Consider the following 15,679-nt stretch of genomic DNA (forward strand, 5'->3'; position numbering starts at 1 on the left):
AATAAATTTCCACACAATATGGATATTATAAATAATATTTAATCTCATAAATTAACCTTAATTATTTATTAATCCAAAGTATTAATCATAAACGGTCTTTACATATTTATTATAACTAATTAAGTAATTATGGATAAAATTGTTATAGTAAACTATTTATTTGGGTCTGTTTCAATTTTTTTTTTATATAATTTTTGATATTTTATTTATAATTTTATAGTTTAAATTTTTATTTGAAAAAATATATTTATAAGATTTTAACCTGAAAAATAACTATAAAAAGTTTAAGGTGATTCTACAATGCACCCCTTAAAAGGTATGTACTAATGCATCCTCCACCTGTTTTGGCATCCAGAAAAAAATTTTAATCTAATTTTTTTTATATTCATGTACGTTATAGCTATTTAAGATATTCTACAAAATTTTAAGAAATTCAGTTAAATTTACAATATAAAAAATAATATTCAAACAGTCTGTTTTACGCGCGTATAAAATAAAGTGGTCACGCGTATAACATATTGCTTGAACGCAATTTTTGGCATGTTAAACTTTTCCGAATTTCTTAAAATTTTGTAGGATATCTTAAATATGTATAATATACATGACCATAAGAAAAAATTTGACTAAAAAATTATTTCGGATACTAAAATAGATAGAGATGTATCAGTGTATCCCTTTTAAGAGGGTGCATTATAGAATTTCCCAAAAATTTATTATTTTCAATAAAGAAATATTTTTATAAATAAAAAATTCAAATTGTGTTGATATAACTTTGTAATTTTTTAAAAATTTTGGTGTATTATGTGAATTTTGCATATTTAAAAGGATACAAACGACATGTCGTTGTTTAAGGGAGGAAACGACGACAAGTCTCTTCATTTTGTGTTCTAAAAGAAAAGAGAGAAAGAAAGTGAAAGAAAGAAAGAAAGAACGAGAGATCACAAAGAAGAAGACGAATTCAAAGCGAGAGAGAGATGGAAGAAGCAAAAGCATTAGCCCAACAACAACAACAACATCAACATCAACAACAGCAACAACAACAACAACAACAACAACAACATCAACATCAACAACAACAACATCAGCAGCTTCTGTATCAACAACAGCAACAACAGCAGTTACAGCAGCAACAACAACAGTTTCTACTACTCCAACAGCAACTCCACAAACAACAAGCCATTTCTCGCTTCCCTTCTAACATCGATGCCCACCTCCGCCCTCTCACTCTCCGTCCCATTAACCCTAACCCTAACCCCATTAATAATAACCCTAATCCCACTCCCAACCCTAACCCTAACTCAACCCCCACGCCTGCTCCCAATCCCAATCCCAATTCTAATTCCAATCAGCAATCGCAGCAGAAAACTATCCGACCCGGAAACCAAGCGGAGCTCCAGATGGCTTACCAGGACGCCTGGCGTGTTTGCCACCCGGACTTCAAGCGCCCATTTTCCTCCCTCGAAGACGCCTGTGAGAGGTTCCTTTCTTTCTTTCTTCATTTTCATAACAACACTTTAATAATTGCTATGATTTGCTGAAAATGGTAAAGCTTTATATGTAAAGACTGTCCCTTTTTGTTATGGGTATTATTTATTTGGTATTTCAACTTTACTGTCAATCTGGAGGATGAGATATTGGAATTGGGAACTATGGGCCTCTTTGCTCTCATTACTATCCATCATAAACCTCAATTTTTTTCGCACTAGCTCTCAAATGATTTTAACTCAAACAGATGAGGGTGTTTGTAAAAATAGGCAAAATAACTTTATAAAAAATGTTATTAGCAAAATAACTTTGTATTGTTGTAGAAACTACGATGAATTACAGTGTGCGACCATAAACAACCATTATGGTTGTAAAATGACAATAGATTTGCACTGATCTTATGGTCACATAGAATAAATTAAGTGAGGTTATGTTGGAAATGTTAGAATTTGAAATATTTAGTTTGACAAATTTCTCAACGGTTATGATACTGCTGTGTAATAAATGTACACTCACTGAGATAAAATAGTAGGGTGTTATGTTGTTAGCAAATTGTTATAATGCTGAATCTTATGCAGTTTACGAAATCGAAAACATGTAATGGGATCCTTGTCAGTTGTCTGTGTCGTCCATGTTCATGTCATTGCCTTTGCATCAGTGTTTTGATACTTTTCTGCTTTTATCTGATCATTTGTTTTGAAAATTGTTTGATGATGATTTTATGTTTTACACGATAACTCACTCAAACAGATGATACTTGCATGTGTAATAAATATACACCCGCTTAGATGATGATATTCCACGAACAGGTTATGTTGTTGGGAAATCTTTATGCTACTGGAATCTTATGCAGTTTATGAAATTGAAACCATGTAATTGGATCCTTGTCAGTTGTCTGTGTCATCCATGTTCATGTCATTGCCATTACCTTGTGGTTCGATACTTTTATGTTTACTCAGCTCTAAGCATTATGTGCAGGTTATTGCCTTATCATGTGGTAGCTGATTACGAGGCGGAGGAAGATGATAGAATCCTTGACTCTGATACAACAGGCCAACTGCCATCTCGCTCTCAGCAGTGGGATCACAATATATCTGTCAAAGTCGCAGAGTTTACAGCAACATTTGAGAAGCAGGCTCTGGCCTTCAACATTATCTCTCGCAAACGGGCTGTTGGGGAGTTCAGGTCTGAGGAGAGAATGATGATAGAGCAAGCTTTGTGCCAAGAGGAGAAACGGGCGTATTTGGAGTTGAAAAATGAGTTGGAATCAAGAGAGAAAGCTGGTCGGGAGGCTCACGAAGCTAAAATGCGAATGGCTGCCTTTGTTCAGGCAGAGCAAGCAAGGGCCGAGTCACAAGCTCACGCTGAAATGATGGCTCGAGGTCCAATAAGGTCAAATTCGCATAGTTCACAGGGCAATGATATTTCAAGTGGTCATAATATGGGTGAGCAGGAACATGGAGTCAATACAGACGAGATGATCAATGGGTGGGGAAACAATTCTCAGAGAGATGAGAAGGAGCCTTCTGAAGATTTTTTGAATGATGAGGAGACCGATAATGGAGAAACAGGCACCCAGGATGGGTGGCGGGAAGTTGGGGAGTTTGATTTAAACTCAAGATAAAAACTCTTGGTTAGTTTTAGTAATGATATGAGGGAGCAATGAAGAATGAATCTGCTTTGACATTGTAACTGTGAAAACCATTCTTCTTTTTTGTTTTGTTTGAGAGATTCATCCACTAGCCAAAAAAAAAAAAAAGCATGGCTTTGGTCCAACTTTAATAGTTACTTATTTGGACTTAAGGATGATGTAGATTGTATAGTTTTAGCTTCGTAATCACAAAATTACATGGAATTCTATATGTTTTTTTTCATCAAAAAGTTCTGATTTAAAATTAAAATTGATGATGAGTGATGCCTTGCTTCACTATTGGTGAATTGAATTCATGCATAAGAACTTGGAGAAAACTAATTTATACGATATGGCCTACTGCATTTTCCTTCTCTTTAGATTTTCTCTCTATAGTAAAACCTTTGTAAAACCCTAAGTTTTCAATAATTTATCTTTCTTTCTCTATTAAGGTTATTTTATCTTAACAACACATAAAAGTATAAGTTTCATCTGCATTGTCAACTCAATTACAAGTTCATTGAAAATTCATTCTAATTGACTAGTGCTTAGTTTTTCCGAACTAGGGTAATAACTTTCACTCTATTAAAAAACGTTCGTAGACTAACCAATCCATATTACAACAAACTTTTACCTTAAGTAATCGAATCCCTTGATTAGGAATGCAAGATCCCCTTGTTTTGCTCGTTGAAATCTCTCAAAATGAAAATTAGATCTGAAAACCTTTCGGATCTGTAACGTCAAGTCTTAGATGAAATTCCTTCAGCTATCGCAGCTTGACTTCAGAGCTTGCAGTAAAACTTTGAACCACCTTCAATGGAATTTCTCGCAAGAACATAACACCACGAACTCCAAACACAACTTTGGAACATAATTTACCACACAAAAATAATAGCTGTTACATTTTTCTTGGGATTGTGCAAATTCATAACATCCTGTGATACATTATTCTTTTCCAGGACATCTTCATTAATGCATATGTATATAAATATTAATATATATGAAGTATAAGGGCTAGCATTATAAACCATTATTCTTTCATTTGTGTTGGCCATGCAAGTATCAGAATTTAAACCAATTGATATGACTTACAATACACACAAACTATTAATGAAATAAAGTGTATTTGAAGTAATTAAAACCAATTACCTGATTTTTCTTTTCCTCTTTTTTCAAGCGGAACAAACAAATTTTGAAAGCCAACTCAATTCCAAACATTAACTTGTTTCACTCAAGTTCATGCTCAGCACCCATACAAAGTACAAACAGCTACAACAAATATATAACAAAACAAAAACAAAATCTAAACTACGTATGTAATGTAATGTTAATGGAAATTATGGAATGGATTCTCGGAAATTTGGAATCTGAAAATCAAGAGATAACAACAAGCAAAGAATGCACAAAATTGGGAGCTTCCTACAAAATGTTAAGGAGCTGTGAATCCAGTCTCTGCTGCAACTCCTTGATCTTCAACGAAAGCTCGGCCTTCTGCTCCTTGTAGCTCTGCAACAAGTAGTCTTTTCCTTCTATTACCTCTTTCAATTCTCCAATTTCCCTCTTCAGCATCTCAATCTTCTCAGCCCCGCCTCTTCCTTTCTCCGCTACCTCGAGATTGCTTTCTCCATCGTGATACCCATTTGCATGACCATTTATGCACTCAGATGACCAACTCGGAACTGTGGAGGACTTGTCATTGGATTGTCCCACACAGTGATCGGCTATGGCTTTCCTAAGTCTCTGAATTTCTCTTTCCGAATCAAACAGTTCCCTGTTTGCAGCATCAATCTGGGACTGCAAATGGGTTGAGTGTGCTAGCTGAGAATTAAATGAAGTCTGTAACTCAACAATCTGATCTTGCATCTCCAATATCATATCATCCCTTCTCTTCAGTTGCTGCCTTAGCTTGTGAATTACTTCCCGCTTGCTATAGACATCAGAGCCGGATTCTGAGACACATGGTGAATCTGAGCAGTTTGAATGGTGGTTAAAGGGCTTTGGAGGCAGCTCAAGTCGATCAGGAGAAGATGACCACATTACACCATTGTCTTTGTTAAACTCGGGACCTGGAACTGTCACCAAAGGCAGAGAACCATCAGGTTCGGTCATCATCTGGTTATCTTGTTGGCATGAAAGGTCCATACCACCTCCTTTACCTGTTCCAAGAGCATTACTGAGGTTTAAGTTAACACCAACAAAAGAAAATACACTTAAACCATAAGAATGCAAAAAGGAAAATTGCCCCGAATCACAGCAACCTCCCAAAACAAAAACACAATGTTCGGATTGGAAAATCATAACACTAAAGAGTGACCCCGACTAAAAGAAGAAGATAAAAAGCATGAAAAATTATCAGATTCCTAAAACCAGCAGCTCATACTACGTCCCTATATTCGTTTGATGATTTTTTTATCTGCTTTCCTGTAAGCTTGCAATTTGTTATTTTGAGCCCAAAATGACTAAGAGCAATAGGCACTTATGAGTGAAAGTAAATGGGGCATCACTAGCAACAAATCCTGAAGCAAATAGGTGTTATAAACATCCCCAAGTTAAATATTCAGAAATATTCTAAGAAGTTTGTTAACATCCTACATATATCCCTATCTAAAAGCCTTTTGATTTTACGCGCGTTCGTATATAAATTCGAAATTAGACTTCTCGGTCATTACAAATAATGTTCTTTAAGTATGGATAGTAATTCTGAGTATAGGTCCACTTAGTTATGGTCAACAAAATTATATTGTCTTACAACTTTCGAAAATAAACAACCAACACTATTGATTAACATCATTAGAGAAGGAAGTTTAACACCATTAAATTATGCCAAAAAACTACATTAGCAGATATTAAAACTTAACTTCCAATTCCCTATATGATTGCAGAATATCCAAACACCCAAATATGCAATTGAATTTGAAATAATAACAAACAACCAAATAGTAACGAGAATGAGTGTAAATAAAGGATAATCAGTAAAAATAACAAAGAAAACAAAACCTGATAAGCAATTGAAACAAGTGGCATCATGATCTTCAGTAAAGGTATAGAGATTTGAGTGGGTAGGGCAACGTGAGGAGGAGGAGGATTTCCTTCTTTCAGAAAATTTTGCATTTTTAGGAGCAGGTCTGAAAGTGTTGTTGGGATTGTTGTCAATAGCTTGCTTGAGCTTGTAACCAAGGCGAATTGATAAGGTACTTAACAACGCACCCCCAGCAATGAGTACCCAATTGGGGCCATCTCCCTGAAAAGACCTAGAAGAAGAAGAAGCACTTGTTTTGGGTTTCATTTTCGAAAAGGAAAGCTACCCAGCTCAACTATGGGGTTCAAGAACTGACATTGGCAATGGCAATGGCAATGGCAATACACCATACAATACTAATAATTCCATTACAATCTTCTACATATTATCTATACCAAACTGCATATACACACAGACACAGACAAAGAATTTTGAGAATTGATAGAAGAAAAGCAAAAGGGAATAGAAGAGAATTAGGGTTGAAGAAACTGGAAAAAGTTTATTACTTTACCAAATGAATTTGAATATTTAATATGGAATGGAAATGGGGTTTTGGTTTTACTTTCTCAAAGATGAAAATAATTCGGTTAGAGATTCGTTCCGAAATTGGAGCACCACAAACTAACCCTAACCTCACTCCTCACTCCTCACTCCTCACTCTTCACTCTTCTTCTTTCTTCTTCTTTCTTCTTCTCTAATGGGGCTTTTGGTTTCGTTGCCACCAATACAAATTGCAATACAATATCTAAAATTGAATTGAGTTGGATTTCGTTTCTACCTTTTTATTTTTTTATTTTTTTTAATAAACATTGAAATTTTATCAATGAAAATAATTATGATTTTTGCTTCTTGTCGTTAAAAATTCTCTCAGTACTATTGAGATAATTGGATTTAAGAATTTTAAGATTATAATTTTGTAAATGTGAAAGTTCGAAAAACATAATTTAGTAGATATTAAAGCCTGAGATACATGATTTAGTATATAAACAATTTACTAAAATTGAATAAAATTGGACAAATGTCCTTAAATTTAATAATCTCAATAGTTCTAGGAAAATTTTTACGGGCTAGAAAAAGTGGTCATGATATATTACATGTCAAAGTTTATGAGATAAAAATCATAATTAACCTAACTAAAATAATAGGAGCATTGCTATGGGGGACACTATGAGGTGACACTTTATAATTAGTTAATGGTTCTCTATAATCTTTATTAAAGTAAAATATGTAGAATCCGATATTAAATTGCACTGGTAGCAATATTACATATCACAAGGGTACTAGACACCATGAGTGCCCTTTAGCATTTCTCAAATAACAGTATGCGAGATATCTTCCCATTGGAGACATGATCAAAATTAGAATTAGAAAAATGAGTCAAATAATCAGTCATCTAATTCCCAGATCGTTTGACCAAAAAAATTAAAATAAAATTAGATGAAAAAGGTTGGAGCATCACAGTTAACCTAAGAACTCATATATTCTGTTTTATCCATTGCTCAAAAGACACAACAATACAAATTATTGTAGCAGGTTCATTCAATCTCGTAGCTTGAGTACTTAACTATTGTGTAAGGTACGTAACTACATTACTAACGTTCCCTTCAGTAGCAAAGAACTTGTTATTTCTAACCACTAACAACGATTTGATGATGAGTCATTGAAGAACAAAGAAGAACCAACAATAAAACAAAACTATGTCACACAGACTAGACTAAAACACTCAAAACTATGTCATAGAGATAAAATAAAAACACTCAAAACTATATCACAAATACAAGACTAAAACACTCAAAACTATATCAAAGAGACGATACTAGTCGCAATAGCAAAAATTAAATTATAGTAGCAAATACAATCCCAACCAAACCACGTTTAAGTCCAAAAAAAGTCGGTGGGCCTGACCAGAGTAAAAAGATAACATCCGATAGCTAAAATTCTTTCAAAAAAAAAATAAATAAATAAATAAAAATCTTGGACAAAAGCATTCATTTATTTATTTATTTGTCTTAACATACTTTCATCATCTGAATTGTAAAAATTGATTTTTTTTTTCATGTTGTTTCCTTCCTTCTAATAAATTAACAAAAAATAGATATATTGAATATCATTTCCTATGTATGATTTTCTTTTGTTTATAAGGTATAGGGAAATTAGCCAAATTAAAATAAATGTGGGGTTATTAGGATTAAGAGGCATTGGCAGAAGTAGATTGGATTGGGCCCTATCTAGTATCTATTCCCCTTTCTTTATTAGTGTCTTTCTTTTGTCCTTTTAATTAATTAAAGAGTAAAGAGTGAGAAAGAGAAATCCTCCTATATTCATAGTGTTGTGTCTAATTTCTGTTCTCTACCTACTCTCCAATTTGGGGGCTATCATGAATCTATTCTACAAATTTTAATAAGTTGAAAGCCATTGTCCCCCAAATCACACACAATTACATACTATTACTATTTAAGTATTCTCATAGATATAGATAATAGTTATAGAAAGTTATACAATAAGAAAATGATTTTAATCAACCAAGTTAATACAACCAACAAACCTAACTATTACAGTGTCAAATTAACACATATTTGTAGTCAAAATTTTAAAATCACAATAAGATAACTTTCTATGCTTTATATTGTGTAATCTATACAAAATTAATTTTTTTCTTATCTTCATGTATTTAACAAAATATGAAAAATCATAATAAAAAATACTTATTTTTATTCCTCCATAAGTAATAGACTATAAAAGAGCATAAATTGCATTGAAATATTCATTTCTTCAATTTTAAAATGAAATAGTCATTCCGAAAAATCATTTTATTGGAATGATATTCTAGTATTTTAAAATGCAACCAAACAAATAAATAAAATAAAAATTATTTTCTTTTCATTTCATCACCTCCAACCTAACACTATCTTAGATATTAAGCACTATTGGTGTGCTCTAAGCCTCTAACAATTCTCAACTATTACTATCATTGGACAAATGAAATGAAAGTCTAGTACACTTCTAAATTATTCTACTTTCAAAAGGAAAAGGAAAAAGAAAAGGAAAAGAAAATGGTGCATTGCATTGCATGTGTATTGTGTGGGAGTGTTGAGTGTGGTGTGGGAAACCTTGGTTGGGTTTTGTTTTCTCCATTTCAAAAATATGTAATTTTAGAATAACAATGATAATAATTCATCTGAATAGTCATAAAAATCATAGTGATAGTTCTGTAGTTATCCCATTCCCTAAATAATAATAATTTTTTCTTTTTGATAGAGATTAGGATGATGAGGAAAGAGGAGGTTTGCGACATGTGATGATGGAGAATTTGATGACACCCTTCTTGAATCCTTCTATCATCAATGGCATTGCCAATGCTCCTTTTATTGTTTTCATTCCTAAACAAACACAACACAACACAACAAACAACATCAATCATCTATAGTAACAAACAATCTTCCATTTTAACATGAGTCCTTAAACTCTTTCGGTTTTTTTGTAGCTTCTGCCAAAAGGACTTTAATTTACTCACAAAACATATTTTTTAATGATCTTCATATAATAGTTATCGAAACAGTAAAAATAAACGGAAGTAGAAATTTATTAGTATTGGTTACCAGCGCGCAAAAGAGAGGTGAAGCCCTTCCAAGTGAGGGCGGATTTTATGACAGCAGGCCAGAAAGGAGCAACATTTGCAGACCAATCTGCTGATTTGATATCCTGTTTATAATGTTAATTTGTTAGTTAAGAGATGAATGAATGAGTAACATTCTTTTGTTTTGTTATAAATTTATATAAAAGGGATTTTGATTTAAGACCTCAAGAGAGTGGGATTGAAGCAATTTGACATAGTGAGCTGTGGAACACCAAGCAGGAAGATAGAAAGCATCACATATCTTTTTGAGTAAATTCTGTTCCCACTCTTGCAATGACTCCTCTCCTTCCTCAAGATCTCTATGACACCATGTCACTATTATGATTCTCCCTCCTGGGGCTGCAACTCTAACCAATTCACTCACAAACTGCACACTCACATTGGTTACTAGTTAAGTACATAATTATGAGTTAGTTGTTTATACAATTAATTAAGATTTAAGACATGCCTTTTGTTTGTCAGGCATGTGTTCTCCACTCTCCATGGACCAAACAAGATCAAATTTCCCATCTTCAAATGGTTGTTCCAATGCATCTGCCACTTGGAATGATACCTGCCAATCATTTCAACTAATTATTCGTAGGAAGTGAAACACAAAGGGGTTTTTCTTGTTAAATTAAGGACATATCATACTCATCAACAGTGTTGTTGTCTACTTGTGTCTCAGTTACGTACAAATATATGTATAGTACCTATCTTATCATTTAGTAGTATAATTTGAGTATAAAGCAATGAGAATGAGGTGATATTAATAAATGATAAGAAAACCAAACACAAATAAGGGAAAGGGGGGGAAACAAACAATTTACGGGTGGCAATTCGTGTTTGTGAGTCATTCATGTCGTGTCGAGACTTATGTATAATAAGTGTATGCTCGACTCGAACACAACCCGCTTAATAAACGGAAAAATGAAACCCGAACATATCCTGTTCATAAACTGGTCGATAACACGTCCCGTGTAACCTGTTTATAATCACATTTTGTTTAAACATGTGAACTGATAACACGTTTATAATCCATATATAATCGGTTAAAATACTAAAATAACTTTAAATGTTAACCATGTCAACCTGAACACAACCCGTTTATTAAATGAAATAAACAAGTCAACCCGAACACGATCCCATAGAACCAAACACAAATTATGGAAAGGGGGAAACAAGCAATTGGTGTGGTGTTTGTGTTGTGTTTGTGTCACAAGAAAGAAAAGAGAAAGGAAAATAAGTAATTTGCAATCACACAAAGTCTATCAGCAACAACAAAAATGACAGGTGTAGATTACTTTATGGGCCAATCCTTGAGCAAAAGCAAGTTGGTTGGCCCTTTGAGCTTGGACAGGACTGAGAGTGATACCCTCACACTTGGCATTAAATTTGTTAGCCAAATATCTGGAACTCCCTCCAATCCCACAACCCACATCCACAACCTCCATATCATCATCACCACCACTGGTCATTCCTGCAAATCTGAGGGCTTCCTCAATCATTCGAATCTGGGCAGTTGTGTGATCTGAGAGTGACACTTGGGTTGAATCAGGGTCGTAGAAACCATGGTGCATATGGTCTCCCCAAATATTCTCCCATAAACTGGATGACTCATCGTAAAATTCAGCTATACCCTTTTGAAGCTGCTTCCACACACTACTATTACTATTACTATTGTTGTTGTTAGATATAGAAGATGATGATGAAGAATCAACAGCCTCCATGGTGAAGGTGAATATGGATCTTCTTTGAGGGGTGATGAGTTTAATCTTATTGAAGGGTGAGATTGATGAGATTGGGTTTGGGTGAAATCTTGAGTGGCACGTGGGACTTAAACTTAAACTCAAAGTTGGAGAAGAGATTGTTCTTGTGGTACTCATCATGGCTCTGTCCTCTCTCCTGTATTATTATATGTGTAAAAAATTATTGTATTTTGTATACAACAATAAAATAAACATCACCCACATAATAAAATAATGACTAATTTAATTACGTGAATATAATAGTGAAGTGTCGGAAGGTATTTTTCAAGACATATCATCATCACCAATAACAATATCTCAATAGTACAATAATACAATGAGAATAGCAAAATACAAGTTACAACCTTCTTCTCTGTCCTCTGTCCTCTGCAACAATCACAACCACAACCACCTTTCTTTCTTACTTTTCTTTTTCTTTATTGGTTAATTTATTATTTCATATCCTTTTCAGATTCCCTCTCCCAATGTATCTCTTCCTCCCTTTCTCCTTTTTATTTTTTAAAAATGGTAAGAGCACTAAGAATTTAATATTGAGTCTCACTTATTTTAATTTAATAAAAATTATGATAACAAATTATAAGACGACATTTCATAATGGAGCTAGACAATTTGATACCCATAGTAATGCTCTTTATTTTATGTTTCTTTCTCAATTTTAGACCTAATAATAATATCTCTTCCATTAATTTTTTTTTTTAAAAAAAATACAAAATGCCTTTTAATATCAATTTTTTTTTTTATTAGAAGTGTCTTTACACCCCTACACACCTCAATACCCTTTAAATGATCACTTTAGGCTAGATTAGCTAGCAAGCTAGCCTCTCATTAGTTATGGTAGATACTTGATTTTTAATATTATTAACTAAAGAATATTAAAATAAAAACACATACATAACTACCATCCAATCTAATTAGAATATGACAATTGACATCCACAATTGCACATCCAACCTTTCACAATTGAATTAGATTGGATTAATTCGGTGTAATTTTTGGATTTGGAGGTTTTAATCATGGGATATCATATATTAGTGAATTAGTGACATGTTAGAGTTGCTTGAAACTTGTATATCAATATCATATACTCACTATTTTGAGTTAATGCATAATTACAACACCACCACATGATGACATTAAAATTAGTGATATAAATATAATCAATAGAGTTAAGATGACTCGTTTTTTGAAACTGAGTGGAAATAATTTTTGTTTGTTTGTATGTTTATACTTTTATTTGTTATATGCTACTGTAATTTTGCCTGCATTTCTTTGTTTGTTTGTAATGATCATCATATCCATACCTACCTTCCATGCAAAACTTAATTAGTTGGTAGCAAAATCAGGATGAAAACGACAAAGTGGGACATGGAGTAATGTAAGTTGTCAGTCAAATAATACACATGGAGTAATGTAACTTAAAAGCCCTAAATAATCATGTTTTAGGTTAGCAAAAGATGAGCTGACTAGTGAGACAGTGACTACTACTACTTACTATCACTAATCATGATGATGATGATGATGATGATGATGAATGATTAGAGGAATTAGGAGAGGTGGTCCTTCTCAAAACTTTTTCTTTATTACTTCCTCATTGTTTCTTCTCATATCATATTCAGTCAGATGTCTAATATGCTAATGGTGTAGATTAGATTATTGGAAGAGAAAATATACAAATGCAAATATCACAAGCAATTGCAGGCAAGACTTTTATTGCAGGGAATTAAATTGCACAATAGAAAAAGATAAAGCACTCAATAGTCATTACATCATTGTTAGCTACCCTAAAAACTTGATCTTTCTTCAGTGAAGGTGATCCATCAGCTTGGATTTACTTCATCATCATTTAGAGAACCTGAAACTCACTTAACACCAACAACTTTGGCTCAATTCAAAATAATGAATAAAGAGGAACCAGAGTCAATTCATGTCAATAATCAAATATAACAAAATGAAGCAAAGATTCATATACCATGATATTCTCTAATGGGGATCAAAATGCAGATCAACATAACTACTATAACTACCTATGCAAGACAGCAACAGCGATAGTGCTTGTGTTGTGTAGCATAATTAAAAACAGTAAACAATGATAGATTCCATGTAATGACTATGAATGGAAAAAACATTCATTACATCATTGTAACTCGATCTTCAGTGAAGGCGATCGATCAGCTTGGATTTACTTTGCATAATGATCTCATCATCTAGAGAACCTGAAACTCATTTAACACCAACAACTTTAGCTCAATTAAAAACAATGAATAAAGAGGAAACAGAGTAGATTCATGTCAATTACCAAATATAACCAAAACAAGCAAAGAATGATTCTAATGGGGATCAAACTATGATGCCCCTTTTCTTTTTTATATAATTTAATTTCATAATTCAGATCAACATAACATAATTACTATAACTATACAAGACAACAACAGTGATAGTGCTTGTATAGCATAATTAAAAACAGTAAACAATGATATATATGAAAATGGTGCTACTCCTACCCTAGTAAGAACTACACTCAACTCCATATAAACACAATCAATTCACACAAGATTGAAAATTAAATGAATCCACTTTAATAATAAATAGATAAATAAAAATCTAGACTTTGGTTTGGGTAGGCTCCTTCTCCTCCTCCTCCTTCTCATCCTTGTTCTTCTTATTCAAGTAATCTTCCATTTCATTCAACCAAAGATCAGCAAACTCACAATGCTTCCATGCCTCAAACCATGGTCCTCCACGAGTATAATGTACAGCTTTCGGATAAGTATTGGAATCACCTTCGACCACCTTATTATGCCCTTCTAGAAAGTTCCAAACAAAAGGAACAGATCCAATTTCATCATCTTCAAGCCACTGAAACCTATGGAGGAAAGCACCGGTCTCTGTATTAACGAGTTCGGGAGTGAGAATCTTGTTCTTAGGATGAGAACAATTGTACAAAACCATAGAAGACCAATTCTTTCTGGGATAAACAGTCTGAACAGCTCCATCCATCTTAGTGGTTTCTTTGGGCGTGTAATCGTGTTGAACACACATTAGGGCGAATTTATCATCGAGTAAATCGACGAGTTGTTTGATGTCTGAAAGGTAAAGGAAATCGCAGTCGACGAACATAGCCCAGCCTTGGTAATCAGCGAGATAGGGAGTCAAGAATCGAGTGAAGGAAAACTCAGTGCTCTCGAGTTGATTCCTTTGTCGCCAATAGAGAGATTTGTCTCTGAGTTGGGATTGAACAATGGGGATAATTTGGAGTGGGATTGAAGAGTGCTTTAAGAGTGAGTGTCGGCATACCTGATAGGCAATGTCTTCGCGTGGATCGTAGCCTACGAAGATCTTGAATGGCGTGGGTTGAGGTTCAGATTGGGAACCCATTGATGCTGGAATTCAGATCAGATCAGATCAGATCTGGTCTGGTATGAATGAGAGGTGATAATGATAATGGTAATGGTAATGGTGATGATCTGAGATTGTATTGTGAATGTTGAGATTTATTTATAAGATAATGAAAACGCGCTTTTTTGTTATTATTATTATTATTATTATTATTATTATTATTATTATTAGAAATTAGAAATTAGAAATTAGAAATTAGAGAATTAGACACTCAAAATTTGCTCATTGTTTCATCAAGCCTCCATTCTACTTACTCGGCCAATGGTTTTTTTTAGGAGTGTATTGGTGTACCTTGTTTCGGTATTTAAAAGAATTTTTTAGTTTAATTTATTTTATAATTATTTTTATTATAACTAGACGGCAACTACGTGTAAGACACGTTTTATCTTTTTTTGAGTTTTTTTTTTACAATTCTTTTATCCATTTAAAAAAATACATAGGATAGGTATTTTTTTTACAATAGAGTATACATTGAAATTCTTGTATCTTTGAGTCTTCATCTTTTCTTGATCAATATAAATTTGTATTATCTAACACTTTATTAACAATTCATTAGAAACACTTTCAATATATTTAGTCTTTTTTTGAGAAATAAATGATAAAAGTTAGTATTATTATCATTTATTTAAGTATATATTCTTGTACTAAATGGATGCATTTCAATTATGAATGTATTTTTTCTATTTAAAATATTTGATATAATAATATAAATATTATTTATAAGTTTTATGTATAAATTTACATAAAATATTATATTATATATT

General features: G+C 33.1%; 4 protein-coding genes across 4 annotated transcripts; 1 reads left to right on the plus strand and 3 right to left on the minus strand.

Moving 5' to 3' along the window:
* Positions 1-895: 895 nt before the first annotated feature.
* On the plus strand, positions 896-3,366 carry LOC115716903 (uncharacterized). The gene is made up of 2 exons (XM_030645824.2): positions 896-1,477; positions 2,464-3,366. The coding sequence occupies exons 1-2, from the start codon at positions 975-977 to the stop codon at positions 3,107-3,109; spliced, it is 1,149 nt and encodes a 382-aa protein (XP_030501684.2). The 5' UTR covers positions 896-974; the 3' UTR covers positions 3,110-3,366.
* Positions 3,367-4,240: 874 nt separating this feature from the next.
* LOC115716760 (uncharacterized) lies at positions 4,241-6,894 on the minus strand. Its single transcript, XM_061116052.1, has 3 exons — positions 6,646-6,894; positions 6,113-6,533; positions 4,241-5,271 (listed from the first exon to the last, which is right to left on the minus strand). Exons 2-3 carry the CDS (start codon positions 6,399-6,401, stop codon positions 4,535-4,537), a joined length of 1,026 nt encoding a protein of 341 aa, XP_060972035.1. The 5' UTR covers positions 6,402-6,533; positions 6,646-6,894; the 3' UTR covers positions 4,241-4,534.
* A 2,337-nt stretch (positions 6,895-9,231) lies between these two features.
* LOC115716613 (tocopherol O-methyltransferase, chloroplastic) lies at positions 9,232-12,163 on the minus strand. The gene is made up of 6 exons (XM_030645443.2): positions 11,864-12,163; positions 11,055-11,655; positions 10,220-10,324; positions 9,935-10,138; positions 9,734-9,836; positions 9,232-9,514 (listed from the first exon to the last, which is right to left on the minus strand). Exons 2-6 carry the CDS (start codon positions 11,637-11,639, stop codon positions 9,396-9,398), a joined length of 1,116 nt encoding a protein of 371 aa, XP_030501303.2. The 5' UTR covers positions 11,640-11,655; positions 11,864-12,163; the 3' UTR covers positions 9,232-9,395.
* A 1,678-nt stretch (positions 12,164-13,841) lies between these two features.
* Positions 13,842-15,148, minus strand: LOC115716594 (protein CDI). The gene has a single exon (XM_030645424.2). It carries the CDS (start codon positions 14,892-14,894, stop codon positions 14,121-14,123), a length of 774 nt encoding a protein of 257 aa, XP_030501284.2. The 5' UTR covers positions 14,895-15,148; the 3' UTR covers positions 13,842-14,120.
* Between the last annotated feature and the right edge of the window lie 531 nt (positions 15,149-15,679).

The sequence above is a fragment of the Cannabis sativa genome, chromosome 5 (assembly GCF_029168945.1).
Source record: "Cannabis sativa cultivar Pink pepper isolate KNU-18-1 chromosome 5, ASM2916894v1, whole genome shotgun sequence".
Classification (NCBI taxonomy): domain Eukaryota; kingdom Viridiplantae; phylum Streptophyta; class Magnoliopsida; order Rosales; family Cannabaceae; genus Cannabis; species Cannabis sativa.

Coding starts and splice junctions, on each gene's coding strand:
- LOC115716903 (XM_030645824.2), top strand. CDS start 975: ATGGAAGAAGCAAAAGCATTAGCCCAACAACAACAACAACATCAACAT. Junction 1,478..2,463: donor CTCGAAGACGCCTGTGAGAG/GTTCCTTTCTTT, acceptor CATTATGTGCAG/GTTATTGCCTTATCATGTGG.
- LOC115716760 (XM_061116052.1), bottom strand. CDS start 6,401: ATGAAACCCAAAACAAGTGCTTCTTCTTCTTCTAGGTCTTTTCAGGGA. Junction 5,272..6,112: donor TTGTTTCAATTGCTTATCAG/GTTTTGTTTTCT, acceptor CTCTTGGAACAG/GTAAAGGAGGTGGTATGGAC.
- LOC115716613 (XM_030645443.2), bottom strand. CDS start 11,639: ATGATGAGTACCACAAGAACAATCTCTTCTCCAACTTTGAGTTTAAGT. Junction 10,139..10,219: donor ACATGCCTGACAAACAAAAG/GCATGTCTTAAA, acceptor GTGAGTGTGCAG/TTTGTGAGTGAATTGGTTAG. Junction 9,515..9,733: donor CACCTCTCTTTTGCGCGCTG/GTAACCAATACT, acceptor GTGTTTGTTTAG/GAATGAAAACAATAAAAGGA.
- LOC115716594 (XM_030645424.2), bottom strand. CDS start 14,894: ATGGGTTCCCAATCTGAACCTCAACCCACGCCATTCAAGATCTTCGTA.